This window comes from Cynoglossus semilaevis, chromosome 6 (assembly GCF_000523025.1).
Source record: "Cynoglossus semilaevis isolate Cse_v1.0 chromosome 6, Cse_v1.0, whole genome shotgun sequence".
In the NCBI taxonomy this organism is placed as follows: Eukaryota; Metazoa; Chordata; class Actinopteri; order Pleuronectiformes; family Cynoglossidae; genus Cynoglossus; species Cynoglossus semilaevis.
In genome coordinates this window covers 16,940,130-16,953,360 of record NC_024312.1, presented here as the reverse complement: position 1 = coordinate 16,953,360, position 13,231 = coordinate 16,940,130, and the positions used below count along the sequence as shown (strand labels likewise).

Sequence of the window (13,231 nt, the reverse complement as noted above, 5' to 3'; positions counted from 1 at the left end):
CAGGAAACAGAGAGGCTCAAGTGCAGCGGAGCTCATTTATGCAGATGATTCCAAAGTGTTGGTGCTACAGTATATGCAGGTGACATTTTCTTTACTTTCAGCTCCCAGCACCAGTACTCACTTCCTAGTTTTCTCTCTGTTTTCATGGTCCCTGCCTTCATGGAAAGTATGAGGATAAGTCAAACTGTTCTAGGACACAGGTTATCATTTCAAAGTAAATGATTTAAAGATGTATTTCTTAAGGCAAACAGCTTTGACACATTTTATCAGTGTCTTTGTTACTTGGCTTTATACAATACGAAATTATAACTATAAATATTCAAAGATAAACATTTAGAAATCATGCAATACATGCAGTTATTTTAAAATGATCAATGTTTTAAATAATTTAAATTTGTACTACATGGATCCCATATTTGGGAAATGCTGTTAACAGGCTGCCCCTAGCAAGTGCCAAGCATGTGGTTCCTCTGGGAATTGGACCCAGGACTCTCTGCTCTCTGCTAGTGAGGCAGGCATGCTAACCGCTACAGTATGAAACCAACTAACCAATTCTTGTATGTAGATAATTGTTTTCCTTTGCTAAAATTTCACAGACATCTAGTGAATTCTCAACCAAAACTCCAGCTCCATCAGATAATCAATAAAGAATGGCACAATGAGAAAGGAACTAAAGAAACCTTAATCTCTGTGTAGGAACAGAGCACCAAACAATGTGGACCTGACAGGAGACGGTCAGAGGTCACAGAGCTGACCTTTAACAGTGCTCTTAGAGGTGAGATGGTGATGATGATATCTAATGGGCCGTTTGAAATTGCAGCAGTTTGAAAACACCTTGACATTCAGTCTAATGACAAAGACAAATGTGAGCAACTTTGATTGAGTCATTAAATGGGCTGTGGTTTTTTTCTTTGCTGCTGCTGCTTGACTGAAACGACGCAGTGATTGATAATATCTGTTTAATTTCTTTGAGGCTTTCTGGTGCTTTGAGTTTATGACGTTCGTTTCATTTACAGACACAGTCATCAGGAGGTATAAACTTTAACGGTGAGTAATGGCCTTTTTTCTGTAAAAGCAGCACAGGTTGTTGAAGTAATGCACAGTGTGTATTATGGCTGAGATAACAACACATTTCTTTTTATTTACAAGTTGCACAATTATAAATGACATTAATTCAAATCAGTTAGGTTTTTTTTATTCCGTGTATTCAATAAGTAACGGCTCTTAAGTAACAACACATTAGTTTAAAAACTAAATGGAACCTTTCCATTTGCAATTATCACAAAACAAGGATGAATGCCTCCAATCTGCCTTGGCTTTAACACATTACAGCTAGGTAAGAAGAAGGTCTGTGGGCAACTTAGCTTCAGCCATGTGTAAAACTTTATAAAAAAATATATTAGAAATGTACGAAACCACAGCTTTTCACTCACAGTAGATCAATGATCAGATATAAATATTTTTGTACCTCTAGTCTTCTTTGACCGTTCAAAATAATAAAGACAATTAGCATATTTGTAATGGCGATTTCAGCCTGTAATGTCAACCATGTATACACGCAGCTTCTCTCTCTTACCCCTATTCCCTCACCCCCACCATCAAACCCCCAACATCTGTTTCACCTCTTGTTGTTTCATTGTTGCAGACAATGGTGTGTCGGAACAATGAACAGAAAGCTGCAGCTGGACTACGCACCTGAACCCCAGTGGACATTGTTAGGAACAGCCTATTCACCTACATCCATTATCTGTATACAGACAAAAGCCTCTACATTATATGTAAATGGACAGACTTTCAATTTGACAACAATCCACAACACAAGCACTTAATTAACAGACTAATTGACAACATGAAAAACACATGCTCATTTCTGAAAGCACAGCGGTGCAAAGGGGCGTCATTTCAAATGGAGGATGAAATTGACAGGGAAATAGTGCAAATTCCTTGACATTCAAAGACATTGAATCAATGTCAATGGCCCCATGCCTGCTCACGCAACTCCATTTTCCAGCTATTCTCCAATGATTTACAACGGACACCACGCTGCTATTCTATTCCTTAAGCAATCTTTTCCAATTCAACTGCAGAGCTCACAGCAGTAGTGTCCCCTCTACGCCTGATTTGGATCCAGTGCACTTACTGGAAAGGCCATGCTCTGATACTAAAACAGTCTGTTAGTAGGAATTCAGCCTCTTCCTGTTCACCCACTGCTGTGTCACTATACCTCTGAGACTGAACGCACCAATACAGGAAGGCAAGAAACAAGAAGAACGATCGATTTACTTTGTAATAACGCAGTTTTGTTTTTATTCCTCTATTATTGCTTCCTAAATGAACGTGTGGCTGCAGTAGAGGGAACTTATCACGTTCCCAGAGCAGTGTTAGAAAAGGTCAGAGGTTGAAGAGATGACTGCGTGGATGCCCGGCAATGCTGTCTGAGATTAGCAGACGTGGTTCAAACAGTTATCATTAGGTTTTGTTTAAATCTCAGTGACCTTGTGTTTTTTTCCTTCTCTCTGGAAGATAGTCTGTATGTGGGCAGTATCTCAGTGACACTTAGTTTCCATCTCTCTTGTAAAGAGAGCCCCCCTCCACCCCCCACCCCTACCCTCCCAGCAGTTCAGGCGTTCTTTACAGTATTTCTGTTTTCATTCAGTTCCCTGCCAGAACACCCACCATCTCAAACGTTTCAAACAGTAACACGACCTCTCTTGGTCACTTCATTCTAATGGTTCAGCCTGTTATCACTTCTCCAACACACAGGGCACAGTGTGCTGCCTACACAGGGCTCCATCACTTTAGCAGGAGGAAAGTGAGAGGCAGTGCGGTCGGGTCACAAACCCAATTACTGAGTGATAAACTGGATACACACAAATACGTCTTTTTACCCAGGGTCATCACTCTGTTTTGATTATTTTTTAACCTCCTTTCCTTTGAGTGAAAAGTTCTGTTTTCTTTGATTTTTCCACAGCTTCTTCTACAGCCTTATCACCATCTCTGAAGACTGACTCCCACTATTGATAAATGCAGCCTTTCCAGCAGTTTGTTAAATGTTAAAAAATACAGTAAAATTGTTGACCAAAATAAATATTGAGGACAAAACTTTATAGAAGCAAAGGGAAAATGTCTTTTTTTCTCTCTGTAAATAAACTTAGTTTACTTCAAGGTATGTAGAATTTTTTTTAGTTTAAGTTTAAAAGGAATGAAGTTTAAAAGGAATGAAGAGAGTGTGATTTCATCTAAAGTGTCAGCACTGCTGCCAAAACCTTAGCAATTCCACAATGAACTGCCATTACACACCACAACAGAGAACAGAGGAATGTGAGCAGCTTGGAGGGCTCATTTTTATCGTGTGAGCCACGCTGCCAGTGTCGTATCAACTCAATCCTGTCGTCGTCATTTAAATCTCCCCCTACTCCATCCCATCCCATCCCATCCGTGGCCTACAATAAATCTCTTCCTCCTCCCAGTTCCTTGCGTTTCTAATGCTAATTATTTAAAACTCCTTCTGCTCTATCCCTCCCATCCACCAGCTAGTTATTCAAATCTCTCCACACCCACTCTCTTGACAAGATCGACCCCTGTTAAAGGGTGCTTGGTTGGAGGGTCAATCTGAGCTGTTGTTTTCAGTCAGGGGATAATAGTGAATCTTCTAGACTCTTCTTCCGGTGCCGGTTTTTGTAGCCGTCTCTTTTTCCCCGGTGAAAACAGTTTCACATTTTCTTTACACAGTGACGAGGTTTATTTGTCTTACTAACGCGATGCTGCTGATATTGTGTTTACCACAGTGAATTAATCAAAACACAACAAACATATGACAGAGGACACTATTGTTTGTAACAGTAGCCTACACAAAATGGAATTTCGTGAACGTGGATAAAAAAATAAATGTGTATTAATTTATTCCATATTATACAGTAGATGAGAACATGTCTAAAAGCTGCATGGGAATGTGACCTCTGGGTCCATGATGTCAGTGTGGGTCACTGTCCGCAGTGTCAAGTACCAGTTAGTGACTAAGCAATGGTGAAGGTTTGGGAGGTCAGAGGGGGCTTCTTCATTTTTTTGTTTGTTTGTTTTTAAAGCTCAGGTAGCAGCACATCATTTTGGGAAAGAAGAAGATGATGAAGATGATCTGCATCAGTGCTTGAAATTCCAAGCATTGTTTGACAACGTCCACCCTCAGTAGAAAGATCTCATTTATACATTACATTGTTTTTAATTTTATTTTTTGTCCATTCGCACTTGCCGTTTTCTCACTCTCATTCAGTTGGTGGGATCACACTCTCAGTCCTGTGGTGAAGCCACCTACACACAGGATCACAGCTCAGTGAAACATCAAAGCTGCTCCCAGCACTCAACAGGAGTCCCACTCAGCATCACTACTTATTAGTTACATAAATGTTAGTTTCCTACGGCAGCCACCCCACACAAACTGCACAGCAGTGCATCAAGGGCTAAACACATGAAGACTACGAACATCTCTTCTTCATCCTGTTGGTTTTACAAATTTAATAATGTATATATGCAATAAATATATATATATGGCAGAATTTGGTCTTGAATAAAACAATGGCCAAGGGAACATGTTGTTTTCCTTAGAGCAGAACATCATTACAACAGTGTTTTATATTCTTCGTAAGTGAACTTGAAATCAATTAAAAATCTAAAAAACTGAGAAAACAACAATTCAATTTTCATTTGCATGCACTTAGAGAGTGGACACCACTGGGGTGCGCTCACCTTGGTACTCCTGTCCTGGGGTGTAGGCAGTGGGGTTGCCCGTAATTTGGAGGGTGAGTAGCACCTCTCCCCCACCTTCTGTCACCCCAGCTCCCTCCAGCTCCCCGTGGTGGGTGCACAGGAAAAAGAAGGGGTTGAAACGGGGGTAGAAGCTCGCTGGGGGTGCCCCAAAATCCATGCTGCTGCTAGCCAGTACGAGGGCCAGCAGGGCACAGCCTATGGCCCCTCTTAAGGTGGGCCACACCTTGGCCATTTGCCCCCACACCAAGCGAGGGACTAAAAGTGGAGGGAGGTGAGGAGAGTGATGAGTGGAGGCAAGGAGGACACAGGTAGATTTTCCAGTGGACAGCTGCTGCTCAAAAGTCCAAAAGTGCGTGAAAGAAGAGAGAGTGTGTCTGCATGGGAGGGATTTTTGGATGTAAGTGAGTGGGATTGGCAGTGAGGAAAAAAACTAAAACTGATCTTTGTTCTCCTGCTCTCCCCTCTCCCTGTCCTACCTTCACTCTCTGGGAGTTCAGAGCTTCGTCTGTGCTGTCCTGCTCCTCCGTTTAAATACCTCACCCCCTCCCTCTGTTTCCGTCTCTCCTCCCACCCTCTCTCCTTCCCTCTCTCTGTCTGTCTTTCACTCTTACACCAGCTCCACGCATGCTATAAGCACTCTATGAGACGGCCTCCTTCGCTCTCATCCAGCTCTTCTCTCCTCCCTCTTTTCCCTGACAGTCTATTACTGTCATTTTCCTAAATCTCTTTCACCATCTATCTTCTCTTTCTACTTCTGCACTTAACAAAAAAACAAAAAAACAAACAAAAACAAAAAAAAAACATACTTCCTTCTTTGCGGGGCTGTGGATGTCTTCTGTCTCTGTTCATTCATCAGTTACTTCTTTACTAACCAGCCCCCTCGACAGGTCTCTATCACTATTTTTGTCTTCCCTTTGTCTTTATGCCCATCCAGCAGACAGTCTCCTGCGCTCCCACCCACTATTACACCTCCTTTCTCCCTCCCTCGTTGAATCCCCTACCCCGCTGCTCTCTCCCTCTCTTTGAAATCTTCCTTTCCAAACCCGAACCTCACAGTTTCTCCTTGTCTTTAGAGGAAAATAAAAAATAAATCACATTTGTTTTTCCAATTCACTGCTGTAGTTTTTGACTGGGTTTCCACTGGAATCCCCCTTTCCACTGGAATACACAACTTCATCCCCCTGCCAGAGTATTGTGTGTAACCTCTGACGAGTAATTCAGCACTAAGCAAAAGACTTGAGTCATGACACAGTATCCTGTCCTTACTCTTCAGATGATGGATCAGTATCTCTCTCATGTTCTTTACACGTCCCACATCCTACCAACTGTTTCACGGTACATGTAGAAAAAGTACAGGACAACATGAATCTTTCTCTATCACCTCTGCAGATATGCACCTAAAGAAAACTAATACTCTGTCATACAATACCTTCAACTGGTACGAACGCCAAAGAGAAAAAAAAAACCCCACATTAAATACATTATCAAAGTAAAGGCAGGATCTCGCTGTTAACACCACTCAGCGCCTCCTCTGGTCTCTCCAACAGCCTGCTGGGTTTCTGTGGTTAAGTGCCTATTACAGATGTAAACACTCCCCAGCCAGCAGGCTTCACACACTATCAGCTGCATCATGTTCAGTCAGACTGACTGTCCCACAACAGGAGCACACAGATACACACAGACCATCGTGGCCAGAAGCCCCAACCACAGTCTGAACTCAGAGATCACGCAGAAAGACACACACACCAACACACAGTTACTACATACAACAGACGTGATGGATCCATATAAACATGAGATGGATGCAGACACACGTGGTTAAACTTCTTTGTAGTTCAAGTTTACTCAAGAGCGAAGAGGGTATGTAGGATTTATTTGTTAGGATGCTGAAACTACTTCACCCCAGTCCACCAGGGGCACACGGAGCCTGACACTGAACTGTTCTCCTACCGTCACTAGTAAGATTTTTACAGGAAAGCAACAGTTTTTCATTCTTACAAAGACCATTTAGTTGTGTGCTTTTATGAGCTGTTTCATGATACTTGGCAATAACACAACAGCAATAAGAAATAGAAATACTCATGACAAGATGTTCTCATTTCTGCACCAAATATAATAGTTAAGTCCAAGTTTCTACAGTGGCGCTTTGTCTCTGTCTCTGCTATGTCTCTGTCATTGGTGTGGAAGTTCGAATCCCAGTTAGGGCAGTTACGGTACCTTCCAGTGGACTCACCACAGGAAGGTTCAGGAGGGTTGCTACGGTGCAGTGGTCATGGAGACTGCTGCCCCCGCGACCTGGTGACAGATAAGTGGATAAAAATGGATGGATGGATGGGTTTCTACAGTTTTTCACTCACAAAGTTTAGGGACAACAAATTTATATCAAATAATGTTTGTGTGATCACAGATACAGTCTAAACTATAGTCAGTCTCACTCAAGTATTTTGCCTAAATTTCTTCTCAAAAGAAAGAACAAAAAGTTGAGCAATGATTTATATGATAAATGTGAAGACTTTGTTTTTACCCACAGTTACTGTATATAAAACAATAAAGAAAAAGGAGTGGTTCATAGAGTTACTTTGTAAAACAGTGTGTGTCCTTCACTGTTGTTCTCTGAGGTCAGTTTGGTGACCCAGTCTCCAGTGATTAGAGAGTGAGGTCAGGAGTTATCAGAGCTCTGCTCTGTTGTGCCTCACAGTCAGTCCACAGTTATCTCCCAGCCCGCCGTTAACTTTTAATTAATGCAGCTACATTAACTCAGCCGTGAGACTTCCAGAAGAACTTCAGACCTAATGTGCAGGTGTGATTGGCTATGTACTGTAACTTCAGATTTAAGTCTTCATCAAATCAAATATACTGTGCAGTAGGATTTACCTTTAGATTGTTTTTATTCATTATCAAACACTTGTCTCCTGAACAACAAATTCTATTTAAAAGCTGAAGTATTTTTACAGCACAGTAAAAGACTCCCAAGACGTTTGTCTTTGTAAACTTTTAATCTTTAAACTTTTAAAATTTTAATGTTTAACTCTAAGGCGGTCAACCCTTGATATTATGTTTTCCACATCCTCAGAGGACATAACGTTAAGGACTTTGTTCAGGGTCTTCTGTCGCTCAGTTCTACATTAAAGGCAGCAGTTATCCATCGGTGACATATTTGTTTTACCTTGTGAGCCACAAGGTAAAACAAAGGCCTATGAATAAGTCAACAGAGGAGTGAAGTGACAAAGAAACACCGCCACAAAGGCACTGTGTGGATATTATTCCTGTAGGAAGATTAGAAACTTTTATAGTCTCCATTCAAGGCTGGATTATGTCCATGCTCACATTAGTTATTGCAAAACATGCTCAGTGTATTATTTACCTCTGAATTATATATATTTTTAATCTCAAAATGTTGAAAGTCAGTCTTTGCACAGTAATGATAAATAATGTATAGCATAATGTCATAATTCATAATTTTACAGCTCTATGTATTCAGGTAAACACGCTGTATCTTTATGTACTATTTGTTTCTGTATTTATTCCCACTGTGACTAGTGCTCTGTCATAATGGTTTGCTCCACAAAGACAGCATTAATCCTGACAGATGACAGCACACTGTCACTTTACAGTGGTTATATGGATATGCACAGACAATCCCATATGACAAGAAGAGCACCTTTAGCTTAATGTTCTTTATGCTGCATTTGTATGCTGCTTGGACCTGGCTTTAGTCTGCTAATGCCAGATTTACAGATTATGTTTGCTTGTCAACATCAGCACCGCTAATAACATTTTAATGCTCCTGTGCTTCTGTCCTCAGACCAGAGGCATGCATTTGAACAGGGCCATAAAGATGCATCACATTAATGTGAATGGAATGTGACACACACACACACACACACACACACCCTGAGGTCCTCACTTATTGTTATTATGTCGCAGGATTTCAAAACTGCTCATATAATATGTGTGTTTACAGCTTTGTTTAGAGCTGCCATTGTCACTGTCCATTCCATGCTAAATATATTTACTCAAGTTGTTCAAATGCACACTCACACCATGTACACGTGTCCAAGGTGAGCTCAGACAGCTTGAACACTGACACAGGTGTGTGTGAGGATGCAGAGCAGACACCATCTGTTTCACCTGGATCAGTATGTGACAACAGCCACACACAGGCTCGACCTCCTGGCCTCGGTGGTTTCTTCATGTAGGTCCTGTCCTACATCCATTCCCATTGTGTCAGGGTGGTGCTGCAGCCCCTTCCTCCATTGGAACACATACAGGCGTGATTATACACACTTAAACTCACACACAGCGTGCAACTGGGGGCTATCGTTCTCCATTATGAAAACTAGGTCGGGGGGTGGGCGAGGGGGTGGGGGAGTAATTATTTTTATCATTACTAATTTCCACCTCAAGGTTGCACCAGGGCTTTTTGTCCACTCCTGTCTTCAAACACACACTCATGACTAGCAATGTCTCTAAAAGGGCCACGTGCCAAATAAGGCAGAAGAGAGGTTAAGGGGACAAAAGAGGAAAAAGAGCTCTAAGAGTGTGCTGGTGAGAGGTGGGGGGATGGGAGGGGGGGGGCAGAGAGGGTTTTAGTGTATGTGTTGCTTCATCACTCACTGGAGCCTAATTTACACTAACAGGTTGTTTACTTGATATGGCAAATGAAAATAAAAGCCTACGTGTTGGAGGAGGGGAGAAGCCAAGAAAAGAGAAAGTGAGAAAGAGAAGCCCTGCGGGAGCACTTTAGCTCTGGTGACTTGCACACTCCAATTAGTCCCATCAAAAGCTCGTACCCCCCCCCCCCCCCCAAAAGAGGAACACAAGGGGGAAAGCATTGCTCAATGTGTGAAAACCTGCCAACATCTCCCCAAAAAGTCAATTCTTAGTCACAGATAGAAGACAGACGTCACAAAATGTCCACACGTGTGTCGTCACATTAAGAAACAAGAAGACAAGTGAAGACAGAGACAACGCCAATAAAACGATCTTAAATGACCTGGTGTGACCTGACACAGATTTGTCAATAACTGAAGCATCACTAAACTACCAAGTATTGTAAAATCTGACTCCACACAAACAGGCGGCTGAATAAAAATGAAATATGACTACTAGGAGCAAGTTTGCTGACACGCAGGTCCATGTCATGTGTTTTTCCAGTGTAACTTTGCACCAGTTTATTCACTACAGAGAAGAACATTTTCCTTCTTTAAAGATGCCACAGGAAAAAAAAGGAATGCCAAAACGTCTCTGGGTCTACAAGTGTGGATCCTAAATGGTCAGCATTTAATAACCAACTGCAACACAGAGCTTTAACACATGAACAGCTGGTAAATATTCCCCACCTCTGCTCTGCTCTCACTAATGAACTAGTCACATGAGAAGCGATTCTTTCGAGAAGGTCAAACCTACTTTGTCTGCAGATTAAATCAGGTGGAGTCCAAAACTAATAAAATATTTCATATTTTGCAGAATGTGACTGCACTGTTTTCATTTCCCAGGGAGCCACAAACCCTAGGATGATAAGTCCTCACTGTGTCCTGTCCAGCCAAGATTAGATGAAGAAACCGTGCCTGTGTTATTACTCACACATTTGTCCAGCAGGTCAAGAGGAGTATTGTTCTTTCATTCATCTCCTATCACTTTACCCCTATCAGGGTTGGCTATCCCAGCAGTCAAGGAGCATAAACAGAGGATGTTCACCTGCTGTAAAGCAAAGCTTTATTCCACTCATGGTTTAGTATATATGTCATATATATCTTACTTGATCAATGTTGTGTTTTGTTGACAGCACTCAAAGAGCTGAAAAGACACAAGAGAGAACTGTTGCGCTCTGTTTGGACTAAACTAACAGCGTGGAATAAACAGGTCAAAATTAGAGAACAATGTGTTCAGTTTAGCTCTTCAACTCACCAAGAATCCAATCAAATCCACCCACAACCTCAGTCTACCTACTAAGATGTTCTTGGTTAAGACCCACCTACAAAGCTGAGTTTAGGGCAGAGAGTCATATTATGTTGACAATGCAGCTTTAAGTTTAGTTTTTGCTCTAATCAATGACAAACTCTTAACGTTCATAATTAGCTAAAAGGTGATCTTTTACCACTGAAGGATATAATTCTTTGCCTGCTGCGGAGAGTCAGTGACACCAACACACATATTTATCGGTTGTTGTGCACAGTTCGTCTATAATTCTTTCAGGCAGACCGTCTTTGCTGAGGAGCAACAGTGGATTTAGTCTACGCGGCTGGAGCTCTGTTGTGCAGGATACACACAGCACAGCATAAATAGAGGCTAAAGCTGAGCAGGTGCACATTATTGTCCTGTTGGTGCATTTAGAGGCCCATTTTATGGGACAATTTTGAACCTATGAATTTAGTGGAGAAAAAGCAGCAAATCCCAGGGTTGTAGCAGACAGCAGTGTCTGCAGCTACAGCAAATGTGTCTGTATATGTTGGCTTTTTAATGATTGAGCCACATGGCCTGGCATCATTTAAGTGTGATGCATTTTTCAATAGCTGTGAGTCATAGCCATCTCTGAGCTTTGAGTGTGGCTCAGGGCAGCCTGCATCCACAGATTGCCAAACTTATACTTGTTTTGCATTCATGTTAGACACAAAATGTCTTCTACAACCTCCCGTATTTTTTTTTTTTTAGTGGAGCCATCATTTCCCTAAATTCAACAGTCCCCCATCCTGCAGTCATGGTAACAGAGCTGTGAAAGAACAAGCTGGGAAATATGATATATTTGAGATGACAGACACATGGCCACATTGTGACAGAGACAGACGGAGCGAGCTCCGAGTGCTTTGACACGACGGAGAATTCATTTCCCCGTCAGCATGCAGCCAATTAGAACAGACAGGTGGTAGAAGTTACATAGGACAAGGCAGAGTTACAGGAAACATCAACGCTTGTTTTCAAGTGGCATTCATGAAGGAGGGGGGACTAAACCTGTACTAAGAGAAGGGAGTCTGTCAGCTTCATATCGCTGAACTGATTCTCACACAACACCAGTTGACAGTGTAGCAGTTAACCCTATTAGCTTGTCTTGTGTTCAATGTAAATACCGTTCATGCAGTAAGATTCTTTCACCACTGAGTTTTAGTCATGTCTACCTCCTACAGTTACATGTAAATGACAAGCTCTGCCTCTGGAGTGGAGTGTGTGTGTGTGCGTATTGTGCCGACATACACACACACAAATATGTACAGATATATATCTCAAAAGATACCCAAGAAATCCCCAGACACCAGCTCAGGCCAACATTTCATACATTTAAAAGATAGTAGTAAGTAGTAGATAGTTTAAACACAGGCAGAGAACCAGGGAGAAGACACTTGTGTAACAGTACGCAACTCTGACTCGTGCCGTGCAAACACGTGCGGTGCAAAATGTGTATAAAGGTGTATAAATGTGCAAACACAAACACAGTCTTTTGACTCGGTTTGGAAACACAACAGGAGGAGGGGGAGGGGGCGCTGTGTCCACCGAACATACAATAAAAAGCAAGTAGACTGCCTTGAGCTACAAGCTCAGCTAAATAAAGAAAGAAAGTGTAAATCTCATTTTAAACCACTACCCACCCTCTCTTCATAGCTCATCCCTCTCCTCCTCCTCCTTCTTCTCCTCAATTCCTGATCAAGGTTTTATTCTGGAGAAGCACAAAGACTGGCTGTGCACCATCCATCTCTCAAACTCCACCTTTCCTACCCTTTTCTCTGTCTCTGGAGACACAGAGCGAGGAGCGCTTCATTAGCATTTTTTCCTGGCATTACCAAACCACACCAGTGTTTGACACCTGGCAATCAACCTGCAGAGGGGACAGGGATGTCACACCATTAAATGCACTGGGGCAAATCTGCAGTAACAAATTCAACAGGCTGAGTTTTATATTCTACCTTATATGGCAGAAGCCAATTAGAGCAAAAGACAACAACGTTCTGGGACTTGGAAGATTCTAGACCATAGACCACACTGGCAGGGAGGTTTATATTGTACTGTTCTTCCTGGTGCTACACAGGCTTATTATAGTACATACTGTAACCAAATCCATGTCCCACTACATTAAATGAGCATGGAAAAACAGTGGACATATGCTTGTGGATTCAGGGGGGGTTTAAGCTATGGAGAAACTGTGGCTCTTGGATGTGTCTAAACCTAAACCCTCACACAGACGTGAGTCCTGACCTGAGCTGGTTAGACCTGGTTAGAGATGGTCAAGACGTCACACTTATTTCTGCAACAACGCACACATTCAGGGTTCCAAAAATGGGGGGAGGGGGGGGACACATATGGTGACTGTGGTGGTGATGGGGTTATTAATGTGGTCTTTATCGTCACCATATGAAAAGAAGGAGGGAGTCTTTTGCCCTTAATTATATGGGTCACCGGAGCAGTAGCTGGTGGTCCCGCACAGAGGCGATCAACAAGTCAAAGAAATGCACAGACGGCCGTCTGACATCTGAGT

General features: G+C 42.2%; 1 protein-coding gene across 3 annotated transcripts in view; it reads right to left on the bottom strand.

Annotated features, from left to right (window-relative positions):
* reln (reelin) overlaps positions 1 to 13,231 on the bottom strand; it is a 95,065-nt gene that overhangs the window by 71,500 nt on the left and 10,334 nt on the right. For 2 of the 3 annotated variants that reach the window (XM_025056529.1, XM_025056527.1), the window contains exon 1: positions 4,744 to 5,774. In XM_025056529.1, coding sequence (XP_024912297.1) covers positions 4,744 to 4,996 — 253 coding nt within the window. In that variant the 5' untranslated portion in view covers positions 4,997 to 5,774. Of the gene's footprint in view, positions 1 to 4,743; positions 5,775 to 13,231 lie in introns of those variants that run through there. The other variant, XM_025056528.1, reaches the window with a different exon arrangement.